The following is a 20,300-nucleotide window of genomic DNA, read 5'->3' as shown; positions in this document are numbered from 1 at the left end:
CAATTTTAGCCAATGAAACATTTTATTTAGAGGCAGAGCTGCTCATAGGCCATGAGGTGAACCTAGAAAAAGTGGCTAGAAATCACTTTTCGTTCCCACGACTGGGCACTACTTTTTTTAATGAATTTCTGGATAGACAACAGTCTTATGGATTCTATGTTAAAAGTTCTTCACAAAAAATACTGCAGTTTTTTGTCAGGATGCAAAAATGTGTATAATTAGGAATTTACAAAAAACGAAAATCTCATGCTGCTAGTTTGGCCTGTAACTTTATTAATACGCATTTAATCAACACAAAATACATGTCAAATCCACATTTATACATGTAGCTACATATCTGAGACAAGTATTGGTGCATTAATCAACTCAATTTTGAAAAAAGACCATGAAATAATTCATTTTTTTTATAACGCACTTTAACTTCACAGATTGGCACCAAATAAAACTGAAGAACAAATTGAAACTTAAATATTTTTGTTATGTTTTACTTATCAAAATGTTCAGTAAGCACTTAGGAATCACACAAAATTAAAGATAAAAACAGTTTTTTTGTCCAAGTTGGCCAAAATGACTTGAAATTACATTCATTACAGCTCAAATCCAACTAACCTGTGACACAGATCACCTTTACTCATCACTACTATCCTTATCACTAACATCAGAACCATCCTCACATGTAGCTCTTTCCTCTGTTTCCTGGAAAACATTTGTGCAATTGAGACGGCGGCATAAATCTGTACAGGACCGATTTGCAGACATACAGAAACATCTTCCAGTCTCACATTAGCCTTGCTTACAACTGCAGTGGACAACCTGCAACACACTATCAGGGGCTGGATTTCTAGTCATCCACGTGACTGTTAACTCCCCATCATCCAGGTGCCATTCATTGCCAACAGGTGAAGGGGCACACATTTTACCTTTAAGAGAATGTCACATTATGGCTGCTTGGTAGTTTGCCCTTTTGCAGTGTTGGTACAAAGAATCACTTGTCGGAGGCATGGATCGCTCTGGCAAAGCTGATGATGCGATGCAGAATGCTTTGTATCGTCCATCGTTCAGACTTTTAGCACATGATTGGCCATATAGGTGACAGACATATTTGCAAAGCACTTCGAAGGTAGACTGGTCCAAATTAAAACTGCTACCCAGATTTCTAAATGCAGTCAGGTATTCCTCTTTTATCGCAAGCAACAGAAAATGGCTTTTTTTTCCCCTTGCCATAAAAGGCACTTGTAGAGTCACAGCCTGAGAAGGTATGGATCCCAATAAGTGCTAAACATACACTGTTGCCGAGAGCTGATGACACCTTACATAAGTCAATGATCCTCGTTTTGTTGCCAACCCCAGTGAAAAAATACAATCTGTATGGTAAATCTGGCTGCAGACTTAATGCAGTCACTGCCACATCAGTATCAGGGCTCTTGATGACTACAGTTTGGTGTTCCTGTGCAGCAAGTTTTGCATGAAAAAACAACCTGGTGTCACATTCCTCATGATCACATGTCACATTTTCAACAGCACTGCCAGTTTGTAAACCCTCTGTTACAGCCATGCAGTGACACAGGTCTCCATGTGTTATGTATAAATGTAAGTCCTTATCTAAAATGGTAAGATCAGCGTCTCGCCACATTACATTCTGCCAGTGCTTAAGTATAGCTCCATTTACTGGTACTCTGTCAACTTAACAGTCTCCACCTTTGGTTTCCAGAACATCCATGAGAGCTGATTTGTTTGTTTTTGCAAGAGAACCATCAGCACTGGATAAAGGATATGACACAGTTCCCAAGGAGTAGGAAAGAATTTCCCTTAAGTCTATCTTTCTTCTTTGACCTATGACGAGCAGTCTGGAGAAAAGCTTCTTGTCTGCACGTAGAATTACTTCCTTGCCTGCTGCAGATTTCTTCTTTGTCTTGATCACTGAATGTCATATGTGTATGCAAAAACTGACTGCACTATAAACATTATAATGTACATGTAATGTAAATATTGATGTATTTGAAAGATAGTTGTGGTTCTCAGCATATGGCATATAACTTTAAGTTCAAACGTGTGCTTGTGTGCTTTATACCTGAAAGATTGTCCTTCTGGCGTTTGCCTGCCACAGTGATGTACTTGTCCGTTTTCTTGCAAATTATGCAGAAAGCAGGAAGTACAGGACCCGAACCAGCTATCGGCAGTCCGGTACTGGACCTAAGGTTTTTGTCGGGCAATACGTTGACGAAATAATATTTCCCGATGACACAGACTGGTCTGTGTTATGATCATCACCAGCTTCAGGGCGCCGTGAGACTCTCACCCTGCAAGTCAAGCCACCGTTTGATGCAGTTTCTAAATGTATCCCACCGTGGCGTGTAAAATCCTTCGTTTCTTCTTTTTTTTATGGACGTGAGATGCATAAAGCATTGTTTATAAACCCTTTTACTGACTTTTGGTGGAGGTCTGACAATAATTTCATGCTCTTCGCTACTCGATAGTGATGTCAAGGGCGCTGCCATCTTGGACCATGTTTACATGTCGTTCCGACGTTATGCCATCTCATTGGTCTAGCGGCAAGCACGTGACGCGAAGCCGCATCTCTCACCTTTAAAAAATTATTACGCGAGGATGGGACTATTGCCAACTTTAAACACTTGGCATAACTGCTGGCATATACATGGAGAATTTTTATTTTTTCATTCTACACCAATTGATCCTTTTATTAGAATAAAAAGAATGTAGTGCCCCATATATGGGAACGGAATGAAACGAAAAGCTGCTTCACCTTACGGCCTATCCGTTTAAGAGTGTACTCCACCCAACCTGTACACTCAATCTGCTCATTCATTCATTTATTTATGCTGCAGTAGCAGTCCATGAAACAGAATCCTTCAAACTCTCGGTCAGAATAAAATGACGAGGCCTAAAACATCTGTAGCGCAAAACAGACAGCGATACAAACTGCCAACCCTTACTTCGAGGGAAAACCTGTCTGTGTTTCGTCTCACAGTAATATGTGTCTGTCGACAACAATTAAACAAACAATTAAATGACGAAAATAAAGAAAAAAAATATTTATATTGCCTAACCACACCATGCCACGTAGGTCCAGTGAACAGAATGAAAATGCAGATTGAGTGCTCGTTATTAGTTTTTTTTACATTTTTGATTTGAGCACAATATGTAAGATCAGAGGACAAGTCATTATATGTTTTTTTTTCATTTTTGTTTTGAAAACAGATACCGAGAGAAAGTGTTTTGTTTTTTTTGCTTTTACAAAACCTCAGATTGCGAGTAACGCGGTTCGCGTGTGTTCCGCAAGATGAGCAAAGATTTTTAATAAATTTTGACTTGGAAAACGAACAAGTCTTGGTTTACAAGTACATAGTATCATGTATCACGCATGCGCTTCTTGTTTTGACGCTGAGCGTCATGTGATCACAACTGAGCCAACCTTTTTTCTCTCTCTTGCGCTGCGGAATTGTGGGTAATCGTCTCCCCTGCTTGGTCTTAGTGCGCGTCTCTCACTGGTATAATCAACATCAGTCCACGCATGTACTGTTTATTATAACACTGTGACCAGGTGTGTGTTTATAAAACAGATTTTATTTTGTGTCTGTATGTGTGTGTGTAAAGCAAAAGCAAGTCTCATTAGAGAGGTTAAAGATCCATTTTCTCTCTATCAACTGCTCTTTGTGTGACCCCTTCTGCTTTCGCCTTTACACACACACTTTCTCTCTGCTCTACACAGAAACACTGCTCTGTCGAGATTCTTTTCAAAGGTAAAGTGCAGGTTAATTTGTTTTATTTTTAGTTTATATTTTGTATTAATTATTTTTATGAATTATTTTTTTTTGGGCTGGGGAATGAATAATTTGAGTTTCCATTATTTCTTATGGGAAAATTCTATTTAGTTTATGAGTGTTTTAAAAAACGAGCCGCTTCCTGAACGATTCATACTCGCAATCCAACGTTCCACTCTACATCAAAAAATAAATGAACTAATGATGCACGGTGTGTGGAAAAGCAGGAAATAAATATGTGAGTTTAAAACTCTAGTAGTGTCAAGTTGGTGCGTGTGTGTGTGTGAGGAGGGGGGATCAGTGTGTGTTGGAGTTTAGTTTTTATCTTTCTTTTCCTAAACCTTCCAAAAGCGAGATAAAACCTGAGCCATCAGACACCAAAACATAGAATGCTTCATAATGATGCGATAGTTTTTAATTCTTAAACCTGGAATAGAACCCCAAACTTCACACACCACAACACTGACACACACTCTAACCACTACAGCCTTTAGCCTTCGTAAAACACATCCTGAAGTCACAACACATGCTACTCTTAAACCAGCCAATTTCTGGGAGCAGACACTAACCCTGACCCATCAGCCCCAGAGGAACAGGACGGATGGGACTCCGTTGCACTTTCATCTTCATGAAGATCCACAAACTGAAAGATGGAACTCCTTCTGGGCCTGAGCTCCTGAGGGATGAGTATCAGGAGCTCTTCTTAGCTTCAACTTCAGCTGATGCCGGAGGCGAGTTCTTAATTTAAAATTTCGTATTACAAAACGTGTTCCCATAGGAAATAATGTAAATACAGATAATCCATTCCAGTCACCCAAAAGTATTACCATTACCAATTTCCAACACTATCATCATATTTTTGCAAATAAATCTTACACAAAATGTAAAAATAAAACCAGAAAATATCCAAACTCACATTTTCTTCATTAAAGTTTTCAACGACTTCCAGACGTACACGTGACTTAGCCAGCGTTTAGTTTGGGCACTCACATGCCAAAAACGATCTCATTGCAAAATGTTATTCTTAAGGTGAAAATTCATATGTTTGTATGCCTGGAGTAGTGGCGACCTGCCTGACGACCTTTATTTATCCAGTGAACAAGCTTTATTCTAGCCTGAAGATCTTGGCTTCCTGACTTTATACGTAGACCACACACACACACACACAAAACAAATGAAAGAAAACTTAACAGATTGTTTAGATAAATACTTTATTGTTATTTGACAAAAGTTACATGATGTACTTGTATAAAGGCCTAAGAAGGAAGTAGGGGGTGGGGGAAGGGAACAACAGCAGAATCAGGACAGTCCCCAGACTACAGCGACCTTAAGGTCTATGACCACGTTACACACTTTACACAGTGCACAATGGTAAAAGGGAACTGCATTCGTGTTTAACCGATCAGATGAAAAAGAGTGCGACACTAGAAGAAAAGCTTACAAAGGATTTAAATTGCAATAAGCGAATACACTAAGACCTCAGACACGCCCACCTGCAGACACACCCACCCACAGACAGGCCAGTCAACAGCAAAAAAAAGATACATACCTTTAGTGTCAAAATATCTCATTTGCATAAAACATCTGTGTAATAAACAAACATGACAGCTGTATAAACTCTAAACACAAACACACTCAATGCTACAAAACAATAAGAGCAGTAATACTTCAAAAAAGTAAATAAAAGGATATAAATCTACAATGAAAGTGTTTGTGTGTTTGGGGGTCACTGAGCATGCAAGGGGTGGTGCAGGTGGGCGGGTCCAGCCGATGGGAGGGGCCAGGCCTCGTTGCCCTGGTGATTCTGCAGCAGGCTATACAGCTGTTTGAGCTGAGTGACGATGTTGTCCTTTATGTCTGGGACAGAAATCTGCAGACGCACACTGGAGCTGTCGAAGGAGCGCGTTCCGTCTGAGCTGAACATCTCAGTGAGGATCCTCGCCACCACAGGGACCACCTGCACACACACACACACACACCACTCTGTATGAATAAGGATAAAAACATTGCACTATGAACCCTCTAAACACTGTGTGTGTGTGTGTGTGTGTGTGTGTGTGTGTGTGTGTGTGTGTGAGAGAGAGTGACACCTGCACCATGATGAGTTTTCTCTCTCTGGGACGTCCATCAGGCCACTCCTCACCGAAACACAGGTGAATATCAAACTGGGGCAGAGACTGAGACTGACCACGCTGGTGAGCAATCACACCTTCACACACACACACACACACACACACACACACACACACACAGAATGATACGTAAAGGTTAGTGTGTTATAAATCAGTTACTAGGAGATATTTGAGAAGTTTCTGCTCTTAAGCCAACTGTTAGCATGACGCTCACTGCTGAGGAAGGTCTCGAGGCAGAAGAGTTTGACCCGGCGCTGGCGCTCGATCAGGTTGGGCGCGTTGGCGTTTGGACCGCACGGACCCGACCAGTACACTTTACACTGGCAGAGACGCACGGCGTAGATGTCGTGCGCGCTGATCTCCAGGATGAGGCCGCGGTCCATGACGTCGAGCAGGCGGCTGGTGAAAAGACGCTGCTTTTCGTTAGTGATGTGCTCAGTGGGCGGGAAACGCAGCTGCTCCAGACTCACGGGGCCAAAGAGCTCCTCCTGATTCACCATCGGCCCCAAGTCCCCGTAAAACAGCCTGCAGCCCTGCGGGTTACTGACCGTCACCGTGGGACACACCTCCTTACCACGGTAATAAAACTGTACCTCCAGATCGGTCACTGAAACACACACACACACACACACACACACACAGGTGGAAAGTAGTCAGAGCCCTCAGTAGTGAGGTGATGGTGAAACATAAGGCCACAGATGAGAGACTGAAAATGCAGGTGTGTGTGTGTGTGTGTGTGTGTGTGTGTGCACTCACTGGGCAGAGAGCTGATCCAGGTCTCTGGTGTGGTGAACAGCATGTCAGTTAAGGGTTGTGTGTCCATGGTGGATGCAGGTTGGATCTCCATGGCTGCTGGTGCGCTCATCTCCACATCCTGAGGCTCTTTCTTAGGCCACACCTGAGGGGAGGGCTGCATGGGGGAGGTGGAGCCTGGGGAAGTCCACACAGGTGGGGCCAGAGGAGACCCACCCACTGAGCGAGAGAGAGAGAGAGAGAGAGAGAGGGGGTGAAGGTTCTCTGTGTGTTCTGTATCTCAGGCCTGAACTTCACACTAATCCACAGTCCCTTATTTTCATTACACTGGAGGAACAGAAGATAAAACTCTCTGACGGTCTTCGGTGTTTACACTGTACACACAATCGCACAAAAACAGACTAGTAACAGAGAGAACACACACACTTGGGCAGAGATACAGGAGCTGTGAAAGAACACACACACACACGCTCATTTTCATCACGCCACTACGACACTGACACACAAGTTACAGATCAGTGGCCGTGTGTGTGTGTGTGTGTGTGTGTGTGTTACCTGGTGGGTGATATGGAGGTGGTGGAGGTTCTGGTGTATCAGGAACATCATCATCTTCACCATCAGAGTCATATGTAGGAGCAGATCCTGTGGAACCTGAATATGAGGAGCGGAATGTGACATCATTAAAAGAAGAAGAATTAAATAAACACATTTTTAAACAACTAATGAATAAAATGTTTTAAAGCACTTTAAGGGTGTAAATCCTGTAGTGTTTGTTAAACAACGTTACAACAGCTGATGAAAACGCTACAGGTTTCTTCCTCTTTTGTTCAGAGAAACTGTGAGGGATCAAACCCGGGTCATCTACAGCTCCACCTCTAACACGGTGAACCCACCCCTAGACACGCCCCTAGCCACGCCCCTAGCCACGCCCCCTAGAGGAAACAAACTCCTCTCCTGACGTTTTATTAACTTTTATTGTGACTATAATCTGTAGTTTCAGCCACCTGTTATCAACACACAGACTGAACAGTGCAGGTCCAAAGCTTCACCCTGAGTAGATCAGAATTAGACTCCGCCCACTGAGTCTGACAGGTGACTCCCACAGAGTTAATGATCTCATGGCGCGTGTCTGACTGCTGACCAGCCGATAAGTAAATCAGGAAATAAATCTTTTAATTGATTGATTTTTAAATGTTTAGGATTCTTATATAGATTATTGAATTAATTGTACTTTTAAATATTTTTATTGAGATATTTATGTATTTAATCTCGACACACTCCACCCTTCACACACTCTGTCTCTGGGTGAAATCACATGAAACTCGGCGTCAGACGCGTGTAGTGTGTGTGTGTGTGAGATCCTGAGCACGTGGCTGCTGGTGTGTATATGCGCGTGTGTATACGTACCTGGGTTACTGAGGGGGGCGGGGATGTCACACACATCATAGATCTTCAGGGGGTTCATGGGAACTTCTTTGGTTCCATCGTAGATGAGGTTAAACTCTCGGCTCTTGTTGAGCGCGCAGCGTAACTGAGCTTTCCACTTGGCCGGGTCGGGTTCATCTACACCTTCCTGAAACTTTCCTGTCTCTACAGCCCATGCCTACACACACACACACACACACACACACACCAGTATAGTTAAGATGTTTTTTTTTTTCAGATTAATCATTTATTTTATGTAGAAATTATAAACTACTTAATAATAATAATAATAGACCTTGAAGATGGTGTTCTCCTCCTCCTGCTGAGCCGTGTGTCGTGTTGCGTGTTTCCATGGAATCTGGAAACGCTTGGCTTCACGGTCGAGCCACACCAGACCTGGAAACGTCCCGTTATCCACCTGAGCCACGAGCCACGGCTTCAGCCGCACACGCCGAGGGTGAACAGACATCTCCCTGACACACACACACACACACACACACACACACACACAGAGTGAGAGAGTGAGAGAGACAGGTGCAGAGTCTCAGCAGTCACCTGGTATCAGGAGTGTAACTGTGTTTAGACAAAACTGTAGGCTGAAGATCAAACACTCTGGATTTCTGGAGATCATCATCTCTGACTGAGGAGGAACTACAGCAGTGTGTGTGTGTGTGTGTGTGTTTGTTCAGAGGGGGGGGGGTACAGTGTGGGGGCGGAGCTGCACCAGACCCCCGGGGCATTCCCCCCCCCTGCCCCGCCCCCCCGCGGTATGAAGTTCTTGCCGTGGCACGCGCCGCCTCACAGCTTCCCCACCAGAGGGAACACAAAGCACGTGCTCCACACAGAGCGTTACGCCGCGCGCGCGCCCCGAGACTCGGCACGAACGCTGACTCGCGTGCGTGTGAGGAGTCTGTACACTAGTCTGAGTCTCTCTCTCACTCACACACACACACACACACACACACACACAGACCGACGCCACCTGACTGTACCGGGGAGAAGCGCAAAGGAACAATACAGCAAATACTTTTTCACAGCACCGATTTTCAGGATCTTAATAAACACAGACTGAGACTTTAACTTAAACAATCAAACCACACACACACTCCCGGTTATTAAACTCCGTGTGTGTGTGTGTAAAGGCCGCGCGAGACTCACCTGAGAGAGACCGGAAGCAGGAAGTTAGAAAGTTACACCAAACTCCGGATTTATGTGTGAATAAAGAATCTGTCCACCTTCAACAAAGACACACACACTCTAACAGCACGTAAAGAGCGCGCGCGCACACACACGGAGTCCGGTCAGTCACGCGCTCTCTCTCTCTCTCTCCGACCCGAAACTCAGGTACACTGATGACGTCACCGCCAGCGCGTCACACCTTTACCGAGCACGCGCACCCCCGCCCCCCCTCCCACACACACGATCAAATACTTTATTGTTCAGTTTTATTTACTTTTACAGTTTGTGTGTGAGGCCACGGCCCCCGAAACTGCGCGTGCGCTGTCAGCTCACCTGTCTGTCTGTCAGCTGTTTAATCTCACTGCACTCAGACGTGTGTGTGTGTGTGTGTGTCCAACAGGTGGCGCCCCAGACTCAGCCCTGTGTTCAGCACATTAATTAAGTTCAAGTCACCCAAGTTCAATAATTAATAAACACCAAAAAACAATCCTTCTTCTTCCAAGTTAAATGATGATTCTAATTCTGTTCATAATGCACTTAATCAATAGCTAGATATACTTTATTAATCCTTTGAGGGAAATTATTGAAACAATAATCTGTACTGTAATAAACAGATCAGGGTTTTATATTGATTTTATATTGAACAGTTTTTATATTGATTAATAATTCCAGTGTGACAGTGTGCTCATCAAACTACAAACACACTATGATAAACATTAGAAAGTATAATACACACTAAATTGCCAAAAGTATTTGCTCTCCTGCCTTGTATATGAACTTTCAATTCTTATTTAAGAATTAAGATTCAATGCGTCATTTTTAATCATAAATAGCCCCGCCAACTTTGCACCTATAACAGCTTCAACTCTTCTGTGAGGGCTTTCCACAAGTTTTTGACCGTTCTTCCAAAAGCGCATTTGTGAGGTCAGACACTGATGTTGCATGAGAAAGGGCCGCTCAACTCGTTCATCCATGTCTTTATGGACCTTGGTTTGCGCACTGGTGCGCAGTCATGTTGGCACAGAAAGGGGCAGTTCCCAAACCTTTTCCACAAAGTTGGAAGAATTAAATTGTCCAAAATGTCTTGGTATGCCGAAGCATTAAGAGGTTCTTACCCTGGAAGTAAGGGGCTGAGCCCGACTCCTAAAAAACAATCGTACACAGTTCCAACATGACGTGGATGAGCAAAAACACACTGCTAAACCTTAGCTGTTATAGCCCAGTGGGCCAACATCATATTAAACCCTTTGGATTAAGAATTGGATGTTACTGAAGCTCATAAGCATGTGAAGGCAGGCGAGCCAATACTTTTATATATAGTAATATATAGTAGTAGTAGTAGTAACAATATAGTGTAAGTGTAAATACAGCAGTTGTTTCAGCCTCGCACTGAAGAAAGTCATGGTGGTGATGTCACCGATGACATCACAAGTCTCTCACAGGGCAGTTCCCCCAAAATGACAAGGTGGACATCAGGGACAAGTCCAAAAAATGTATTATTATTATTATTATTATTATTATTATTAATAATAATAATAATAATAATAATAATAATACATTATTATTGTTGGGGGGGGTGGATTGGTCATTATCTACTTGTACTGATTCGCTGATTGAGTCAATCAACCCCTTACCGCTGTGTCACTTCCTGTTCTGTTTTGGAAGAAACAAGAACTCACTCTCTCTCTCTCTCTCTCTCTCTCTCTCACACACACACACACACACACACACATACACACACTTTATCACCGTGGCAATGACTTGCTTTAACTTGTCAATCTGGTCAGACAAGTCCCGTGTCTGTCTCCATGGCAACTGAACACAGACAACACACTCACTGGGGGAGGGGCTAATGACATCAGAAGGCGGGGCTTGGATTTAATCTATGTCTGATTTTAAACTGATGTTAAATGTTTAAACCAGATTTACATTTTACATTTTGTCGCATGCGGGGCAGCATGGTGGTGTAGAGGTGAGCACTGTTGCCTTGCACCTCCAGGTTCAATTCCCGCCTCGGGTTTGTGTGTGCGGTGTATGTTCTCCCCATGCTTGGTGGGTTTCCTCCAGGTACTCCAGTTTCCGGCAGAGTAGGATCATTTGTGTTCCCAAATAGCCAGTTGTGTGTGAAGGAGTGTGTGAGTAAGTGTGTGTGTGTGTGTGTGTAAGTGTGTGGGCTCCACCTTATCACCCTCCCTCCCTCCCTCCCTCCAATTCAATGGCTTTGATTTACTTTTAAAAACATTATGAGTGTAGTTTTCCCATCATTAAGTTTTCAGTTACACACTGTGTGTTTTACAGAATCTAATGCAAGCTGTAACTGTAGTGTCACTGCAGAACAGTACATCATGGAATCATCTGTCTAAAAATGAAAACTTGCTTCAGAAATGATTTTGGTCAGGACAATTGATGTATAATGAAAAAAAGTGTTCCTGAGACAGAACCCTGAGGCACACCTTTATTTACACTACACATCAGAATCAGAATTACACAACAACACACACAACATGAAAATAGCAAGAAATGGAATAGGATGTGGGGTATTATCAAATAAATATTAGAGGTAGGTGCCTAGTGGTGACATGTTCCACCTGTACACGTTAAAATACACCTGTTAGATAGGTGTCAAACCTCAGATAGTTTGTTTTGACAATCCTATATTAATGAGTACTGTATTTGCTTCATTATTGTATGATCTACAGAATTAAAAGCCTCAGACAAATTAACAAATTGGGTATGCTTTTTTCCCTAAATCCTTATTGGAAATTAGATATAATATTAGTTAGAAGCTAAAAACCTTTTTAAATTGTTCACTCACTAATGATTCAAGTGCTTTAGCCAGTATAGACAGTTTTCCTATAGGTCTTTACATTTTAACAGGAGCAGGAAAAAGGCCAATTTCCAAATAAGGAAAAAAAGAAAGGTTAAATAGATATGTAAAGATGTTGGAATAATATCAGCTGCTAGCTTTAGAAAATATGGCTTCAGGTTATCAGGGCTGAGTGTTTAATATCTAAAAGTTTAAGGGCCCTATTTCCCTCTAAGACTATATGCAGATCAAAAATGAAGGGTTGGTTAACTTTAACATGAGAATATTCTTGAGTTAATGCTGAGAGTCAGACGAGGAACCAGAGGCAATAAAATTTCCATTAAATCAGCCAAGCATTTCAGCCTTATCAGAAATATTTTGCGAGTCCATAACAACACAAGGAGAAGGTTTAAGTTTATATATCCTCTTGTGGATTTAAAATTCCAGAGTTTTTAGTGCAGTTGATGTTTCCATTAGGAACTGTTCCGCTTTGGCTTACTTTAATGTAAACATTAAATGCGGTCTGAATTCAGTGTAGTTTTCTTGGCTTTTGCCCACAACACATTATGCTCCTGCAGTAAATCAGACAGATCTGAAGTAAACCGTGCATTGTTTCAATCTTTACTTGGAGTTTTCTGAAAAGTGCATGCATTTTAACACAGCCTATAAAACCAACATGAAAATATTCCAGGCGTTTACTACATTAGCATGGACAAAAAACCTTGCATCCTGCATGTCACGTTTTGTAAAACTGCTCGACTTTGATTTAGAAATTTTTGTATTTCTAATAGTATCCACCACACTGGGGTCTCTAATATAGAAGCTATGTATTTGTGAAGCTTTAAGGACTTTAATATTGTCAAATTAATTTTTTTTCAATTCAGTTTATTTGTATAGTGCTTTTAACAATTGACATTGTCCCAAAGCAGCTTTACACAATCAAAAGAATTATTTAAGTTTGTATGGAATTTGAATGTGTATGAAACAAAATGGTCAGATCGTCCCTGATGAACAAGCCGAGGGCGACAGTGGCAAGGAAAAACTCCCTGAGATGGTAATAGGAAGAACCTTGAGAGGAACCAGACTCAACAGGGAACCCATCATCATCTGGGTGATAACGGATAGCAGGGATTGATCTGCACTCATACAGTGTGTTAGGTGGCAGGCAGTTAGGCATTACAGTTGATGTTAATTGATGTTAATATGGAGTCCAGGTAGTTATTGGAGACCCAGGTAGACTTGTATGAAGTTCCAGTCCTGAACTATCGAACTGTCGAGTCCTCAGAGAAACAGTTGCCAACACCAGTCAAGGCCAGAACTATCTTCATGGTAGGGAGAATCATCCCCAGACACCAGACGCATCCCAAAGAGACACACGGGGCATCCATGCGACGAGATCTCCAACCAGAAGTAGGGCACCAGGATGGGTCAGACAGGTCCGGAGGGCAGAGGGAGTCTGGATCACTGGCAGCTCAGGAACGACATGTGTAATACACCACTTACAGCTGATGGTGTGCTACAACAGCCAACAGTGACATGCAGCGCTTCAGAGACCTGAAGATCTAGAGCTAGGACCTCGAATGCTCGCTTGGTGATGCCTTTATGGCATTTGGCAGATGCCCTTATCAGAGCAAGCGTTGAGGGTTAAGGGCCTTGCTCAAGGGCCCAACAGTGGCAACTTGCTGGGTTTGGGGTTTAAACCTGGTACCTTCCTATCCATAGTCCGTAATCTAACCACTGAGCTACAAATGCAGAGAGAAGCACATTCACATGTACTTTACTTGTGATGTCGATGGCGATACCCCCAGCCCGTTTGGGTCGGTCAGCCTTGTATAAATTATAACCAGACCAGATGTTCAGAACAGATTTCCTCAGCCAGGTTCAGATGAAACAATTACATCAGCATCAGCTGAATGAGAGCAGATACAAATCATATCCACTCCAGTAATCAAACTGCAAACAAAATAAATAAATAAAACGAAACAAAGACGAGTTCTTGATAAAGTCAGCAGGTGTGTTAAAAACATCAAGCCTGGGGTTAGGTTCCACAATCGTCAAGATTAATAGCGGTTAAAAAAGTTAGATCCCTCTGCCTGACTGAGTCGTTGGCCAATTTTTTCTTCTTAATGAGCTTATTGGCTTCCAATACAAACTCTCTCAGACAGTTTGTAGATGTGGTAAAAATATGTGGTAAAAATATGTTGTGAAGTCATGACGCTGATCAGATGAAGCGGGAACACGGAATCAGATAAGAACAAAGACAGCACCGATGTATTTATTTCAGGTTCCAAGCCAGACGTAAGAGTTCCTTGGTATTTGGTTTTTATTTGTCCAGAAGTTAAAACTCTGCTCTGTTGATCCCAAATGTCAAATTATGTAAATGTAAATGTGATACAAAAAAGGTTAGAAGGTTAAAAATTGATTTGCATCTCAGTGAGTAAAATAAGCATTTTGGTAGGTTTGCAGTGCGGATTTCTTTACGCCTGGTTTGGAACCTGACGTAAATGTATCGGCGCTGTCTTTGTTCTTATCTGATTCCGGAGACTGGCTAGGCCACTCCATGACCTTGATGTGCTTCTTTTTGAGCTTCTCCTCTGTTGCCTTGGTGGTATGTTCTGGGTCACAGCCCTGTCCATTGGCCTCTCAATGCGGCAAAACAGGGAAACAGAGCATGACGTTTCCACCTCCGTGCCTGACTATGTAACAGTCAGCATTTTTCTTCCTCAAAACACGGCAAGTCAAGTTGGTCAAATGATTATTATCCCCACTGTATAAGCCAAATAACACAGACGACACTAACACACAGACAACAGACTGAGTCACTTGGCGTCCGTCTCAACAGACTGAGATGTCATCTCAGTGTGTTTTTCCTTACTACTGTTGCATTTACCTGGGGGAAATTGATATATTTTAGAGTTCTAGCTGTTCAGTTTACCCTGGGAGGTGAGAGGTCTCGGTCAGATGGCTCTAGTGTTAATCCTGCTAAAGATGATGTACAGACATGTCGGTCTATCGGCTGCTTCCGGGAAGGGGTCGCCACAGCGAAATACCCAGTCCGCACTATAACTTGGCACGGGTTTTACGCCGGATGCCCTTCCTGACGCAACCCTCCCTTTTTATCTGGGCTTGGGACTGGCACTGCATCCAGTGGCTGGGCACTGGATGGGAATCAAACCTGGGCCTTCCGCATGGCGGACGAAACACCTACCACTGAGCCACCAGGGCCCTAAAGATGATGTACAGACATGCTTACATTTAACTCAAACAAAGCTATATGCTAATGCTAGCTAACATTAAAAACCCATTTTGGTGGGCGTGGCACTCCCCTTTGACATCATCATAGCCCACAGGCCGTAGAAGGATTTTAATTAAAGTGAGTTTTATTGTGTTGAAGCTTTTGTCACAAAGCAGCTTTACAGAAAGTGATGCAGAAAACTGAAAAAAGAAAAAAGTGATTTTTTTTACTTTACTATTTTCTTCGCTTATTTGCTGCAGTGGCTCAGTGAAACATTAACACTTCATTTATATTGTGTTTATTATTTTGTTTAACACTTTATTTTGTAGAGTCATTGTAGCATCACCAAAGCTAGCTAGTTTGTGTCTGATAGTCGTCCTCTCCTCCTTCTGAATTCTCTCTCTCTCTCTCTCACACACACACACACACACACACACACAGCAGAGTGCTAAATGCTACACACTTAAAGAGAAAAGAAAGATGTTATATTATTAATGTACAAAAATGTTACTTTCTACAGAACTAATAATAATAAAAATAAATGTTTAGAAAAGTAAAAATGTGTGCCATAAAGTAAAAGGTTAAAGTCCAAAGGAATAAGCTCCAGTGTTTACGTATGAGAAAGAGGGTGTGAAGCAGGTTTCAGGTCAGACTCACCTGAACACACCTGGTGGGCGGAGCCTGAGGAGGGAACGCAGTACGAGTGAGAGAGGACGAGTGGAACAGGAGACATTTTCCCCAGGCTTGTTCACCGGCGTGAGACTTTACACTGCGTTCAGCAATGAGACCTTAAACACACTCTGTTTTTTTTATTTTATTTTATGAACACCCACTCATACACATTCACACACTCACACACACACACTCACCAAGATGAAGAAAGGTGGTCTTCACTTCCTGAGCAGAAAAAATCAGTCCCTGTTCGACACCAACGTCCAGATGAAAGACGTCGGTAAGATTTTATTATTTACCTTTAAACAGTAAAAAAAATGGTGTGTGTGTGTCTGTGTGTGTGTGTGTGCGTGTCTGTGTGTGTTAAGACCTTTGTACCTGATCCCCTGGGGAATAAACACACACACGCACACACAGTCAGTATAATTTATTCTGTCCTGGTGTAAAAACTATAGAAAATATAAACAACAATAACAATAATAACAATAATAATAATAATAATAATTAGTCGTAGCTTTTTATGTCAGTAGATAGTTTTCACGTTAAAATAAAGACACTGCTACAACTGCCTCATTAAAAAGACCAGGATGCATGAATATACATGAATATGCTAATTAGCCACACCCACTTACTGTATGTACTCTAACAGTCTAATATAATTAGCATTAGCTAACTCTAGCTATATATGTGATGTGCCACAATTACACCCAAGCTGTTTGGTTCACTAGTCTTAAACCTTAGGATAAAAATTTAACTGTGTGTGTGTGTGTGTGTGTGTGTGTGTGTTACAGACAATGTGGAGTTTGTGTATGACGGAGTGGCCTTCCCAGACTCAGGCACAGCAAAAGTCCGCGCAAGACCCACCATCAAACACTTCAGCACTGTGAGTCATATGACCATGTTTACATTCTGGATGAAATACTGAACTAAACACACACTGTACTGAACTGAACACACTGTACTGAACACACTGAACTGAACACACACTGTACTGAACACACACTGTACTGAACTGAACACACTGTACTGAACACACTGTACTGAACACACACTGTACTGAACTGAACGCACTGTACTGAACGCACTGTACTGAACTGAACGCACTGTACTGAACACACTGTACTGAACTGAACGCACTGTACTGAACACACTGTACTGAACACACACTGTACTGGTCACACTGTACTGAACACACACTGTACTGAACTGAACACACTGAACTGAACACACTGTACTGAACACACACTGTACTGAACACACTGTACTGAACGCACACTGTACTGAACTGAACGCACTGTACTAAACACAGTGTACTGAACTGAACGCACTGTACTGAACACACTGTACTGAACACACTGTACTGAACTAAACGCACTGTACTGAACTGAACACACTGAACTGAACACACTGTACTGAACACACTGTACTGAACACACTTTACTGAACACACACTGTACTAAACTGAACGCACTGTACTGAACACACTGTACTGAACTGAACGCACTGTACTGAACACACTGTACTGAACACACTGTACTGAACTGAACACACTGGACTGAACACACACTGGACTGAACACACTGTACTGAACTGAACACACTGTACTGAACACACTGTACTGAACTGAACACACTGGACTGAACACACTGGACTGAACTAAACACATTGGACTGAACTGAACACACTGTACTGAACACACACTGTACTGGTCACACTGTACTGAACACACACTGTACTGAACTGAACACACTGAACTGAACACACTGTACTGAACTAAACGCACTGTACCGAACTGAACACACTGAACTGAACACACTGTACTGAACACACACTGTACTGAACACACTTTACTGAACACACACTGTACTAAACTGAACGCACTGTACTGAACACACTGTACTGAACTGAACGCACTGTACTGAACACACTGTACTGAACACACTGTACTGAACTGAACACACTGGACTGAACACACACTGGACTGAACACACTGTACTGAACTGAACACACTGTACTGAACACACTGTACTGAACTGAACACACTGGACTGAACACACTGGACTGAACTAAACACATTGGACTGAACTGAACACACTGGACTGAACACACTGGCATGAACTGAACACACTGGACTGAACACACACTGTACTGTGGTAGGATTGTCGGCCGTCTGGGCAGGACGTCCCTTTCCCATCAAAATAGACCAGATACTAGTTGATGTCTGGTGTTAGTTAGTTAAGAGCTGCTTCAGTGGCGTTCTTAAAAACTCTGGCGTTCTTTGTTTTTCCATGTGCTAGAGTCACATCACTGTATACATTTGTCTATGTCTCTACTTTCCCAGCAATCCTAGCGCTAGCGACAATACTAGCAGCAATTATAGTGGCATTGCTAATGCTAGTTGCGATGCTAGTGGCAAAAAAATGATAGCAGCAGCAGCAGCACAACAATGACAACAACACCGGTGAACTTCATCATGGCTTTACAAGCAGTACTCCTGACTTTATCTTTATTAGAAAATATTTGACCTGCTTTTTAAAGATGGTGGTCACCAGTGGTGGACAGTCAATAAGGGGTGCTGGGGTGCCGTCCCCTTAAAGTTAGGCAGAGAATAATGCTACTTTAACATGTAATTATTATTTTTTTTTTCATATATATATATATATATATATATATATATTTTGGATTTTCTCCCTAATTTAGTCGTGTTCAATTCCTTCCCGTCACTAGGGGGCTCCACATTAAGGCTACTACTACCACTCAGCCGGGAGGGCCAAAGACCATCACACGTTTCCTCCAAATCACATGACACCAGACTACCACATCTTTTTGAACTGTTCGCTCTCACACCTTGGGGGCGGAGTCACACACTCGGAGGACAGCGCTATCCGCTCCTTCCGTGTGCGTGAGCCCACAGACGCCCCTGATTGGCTGTAGAGCCGTAAGTAATGTGGGAGCACTAAGTACCTCTGATCCCTCCCCTCTAACAAAGCTCGGCCAATCAGCTCTCTGTAGACCTCCGGCTGCGAGAGGTTACAGCATCACCCGGGAATCAAACCAGCGATCTCCGGATGATAGGGCGAGGGCTTTACCACTGCGCCACTCGGTATTTAAATAATAAAATAAAGTCATTTAGTCACAATATTCCGCTGTATTTCCTAATATAATTTATTTACAATAAAAATAATCTAAACTGTATTATGTTCATTTGTGTTAGTGTATGAGGGCTGCTGGACAAATGATGTAGGCACGTAAATTTTTGAAAAGCATGTGATTTAAGGCTGAGCTCTAATTGGATTTTCACAAATCATCCTTGTGGCGGAGCACTGTGTGCCCCGAACCCTCCCACTTTTGTTCTTAGCGAATCAATATTGTATGGTTTGATTGGACCATTCTCAACAAGTCTTATTAACGCTCAGCAGATTCTTAGTTAATGTATTAAATAGTGGTTAATGAGGAAGCAGTTAAATATGAAAGAAAAGTCTGTAACTTCTTTGCTAAAATACCCCTTCGTAAGGCGATCGGATGAAGAAGGAATAAAAGTTGAAGAGCTTGGACCAGATCGACCTGATCTTCTTATTAAGCTGCAGTCAAGCCATCACGGCCGAGCTCACACTCGGTGCTTTTCCACTTCTTATGGGTGTTTATAGGCGATTATTAAAAGGTAAATTTTAATTTTGTTTGCGCATTAATTTAATTTTTTGCACCAGCCCACGACTGGTGGTCACACACTTTTAATTGTTGGTGATAATCCCGGCCCCAGCCTCTGTCATAAGCATTTCTTTGTTCTAGCCCAGCAAAGTGTTGGTGCTGCCATGGAAGTCCTGTTTCTGAGGGCCGGTGCTCTCGATGTCCGGAAAACAAAGAACTAGTTAGAAATCAGTGGAATCGCTCTAGAGACGAGAAGGGAGGGGCTAGTGGACATTACCTCAGGTCACCTGCAGGGGGAGCAAGAAAAAGCATACACATAACTTACTGCACTGCAGTTAGTAACATCACACACACTACGGAATTAGTTGGCGATCCTGTATTGAACACACATTGTACTGAACACACACTACTGAAAACACACTGTACTGAACACACACTACTGAAAACACACTGTACTGAACACACACTGTACTGAACACACACTACTGTACACACACACTACTGAACACAAACTGTACTGAACACACACTGTACTGAACACACACTACTGTACACACACACTACTGTACACACATTGTACTGAACACACACTGTACTGAACACACACTGTACTGTACACACATTGTACTGAACACACACTGTACTGAACACACACTACTGAACACACA

At 42.5% G+C, this 20,300-nt stretch overlaps 2 protein-coding genes across 2 annotated transcripts in view; one reads left to right on the top strand and one right to left on the bottom strand.

Annotated features, from left to right (window-relative positions):
• Positions 1-4,976: 4,976 nt before the first annotated feature.
• Positions 4,977-9,464, bottom strand: irf6 (interferon regulatory factor 6). Its single transcript, XM_053484028.1, has 8 exons — positions 9,251-9,464; positions 8,388-8,565; positions 8,075-8,270; positions 7,223-7,318; positions 6,671-6,886; positions 6,129-6,521; positions 5,873-5,991; positions 4,977-5,739 (listed from the first exon to the last, which is right to left on the bottom strand). The coding sequence occupies exons 2-8, from the start codon at positions 8,559-8,561 to the stop codon at positions 5,509-5,511; spliced, it is 1,425 nt and encodes a 474-aa protein (XP_053340003.1). The 5' UTR covers positions 8,562-8,565; positions 9,251-9,464; the 3' UTR covers positions 4,977-5,508.
• Positions 9,465-16,035: 6,571 nt separating this feature from the next.
• Positions 16,036-20,300, top strand: part of LOC128511076 (proline-rich protein 36) — a 12,662-nt gene continuing 8,397 nt past the window's right edge. Inside the window, exons 1-2 of the mRNA XM_053483704.1 lie at positions 16,036-16,264; positions 16,776-16,867. Of these exons, the coding sequence (XP_053339679.1) occupies positions 16,186-16,264; positions 16,776-16,867 (171 nt within the window). The 5' untranslated portion in view covers positions 16,036-16,185. The remainder of the gene's footprint in view (positions 16,265-16,775; positions 16,868-20,300) is intronic.

This window comes from Clarias gariepinus, chromosome 23 (assembly GCF_024256425.1).
Source record: "Clarias gariepinus isolate MV-2021 ecotype Netherlands chromosome 23, CGAR_prim_01v2, whole genome shotgun sequence".
Lineage (NCBI taxonomy): Eukaryota > Metazoa > Chordata > Actinopteri > Siluriformes > Clariidae > Clarias > Clarias gariepinus.
Note: the sequence above shows the minus strand (reverse complement) of the source record. Positions and strands in the feature narration are given on the sequence as shown.

Excerpts from the sequence above, each read along its gene's own strand:
- irf6 (XM_053484028.1), bottom strand. The coding sequence starts at position 8,561 with ATGTCTGTTCACCCTCGGCGTGTGCGGCTGAAGCCGTGGCTCGTGGCT. Across the intron at positions 6,887-7,222 it reads ACCTCCATATCACCCACCAG|TGGGTGGGTCTCCTCTGGCC; the intron begins GTAACACACACA and ends TCTCTCGCTCAG. Across the intron at positions 5,992-6,128 it reads CCTCGAGACCTTCCTCAGCA|GTGTGATTGCTCACCAGCGT; the intron begins GTGAGCGTCATG and ends GTGTGTGTGAAG.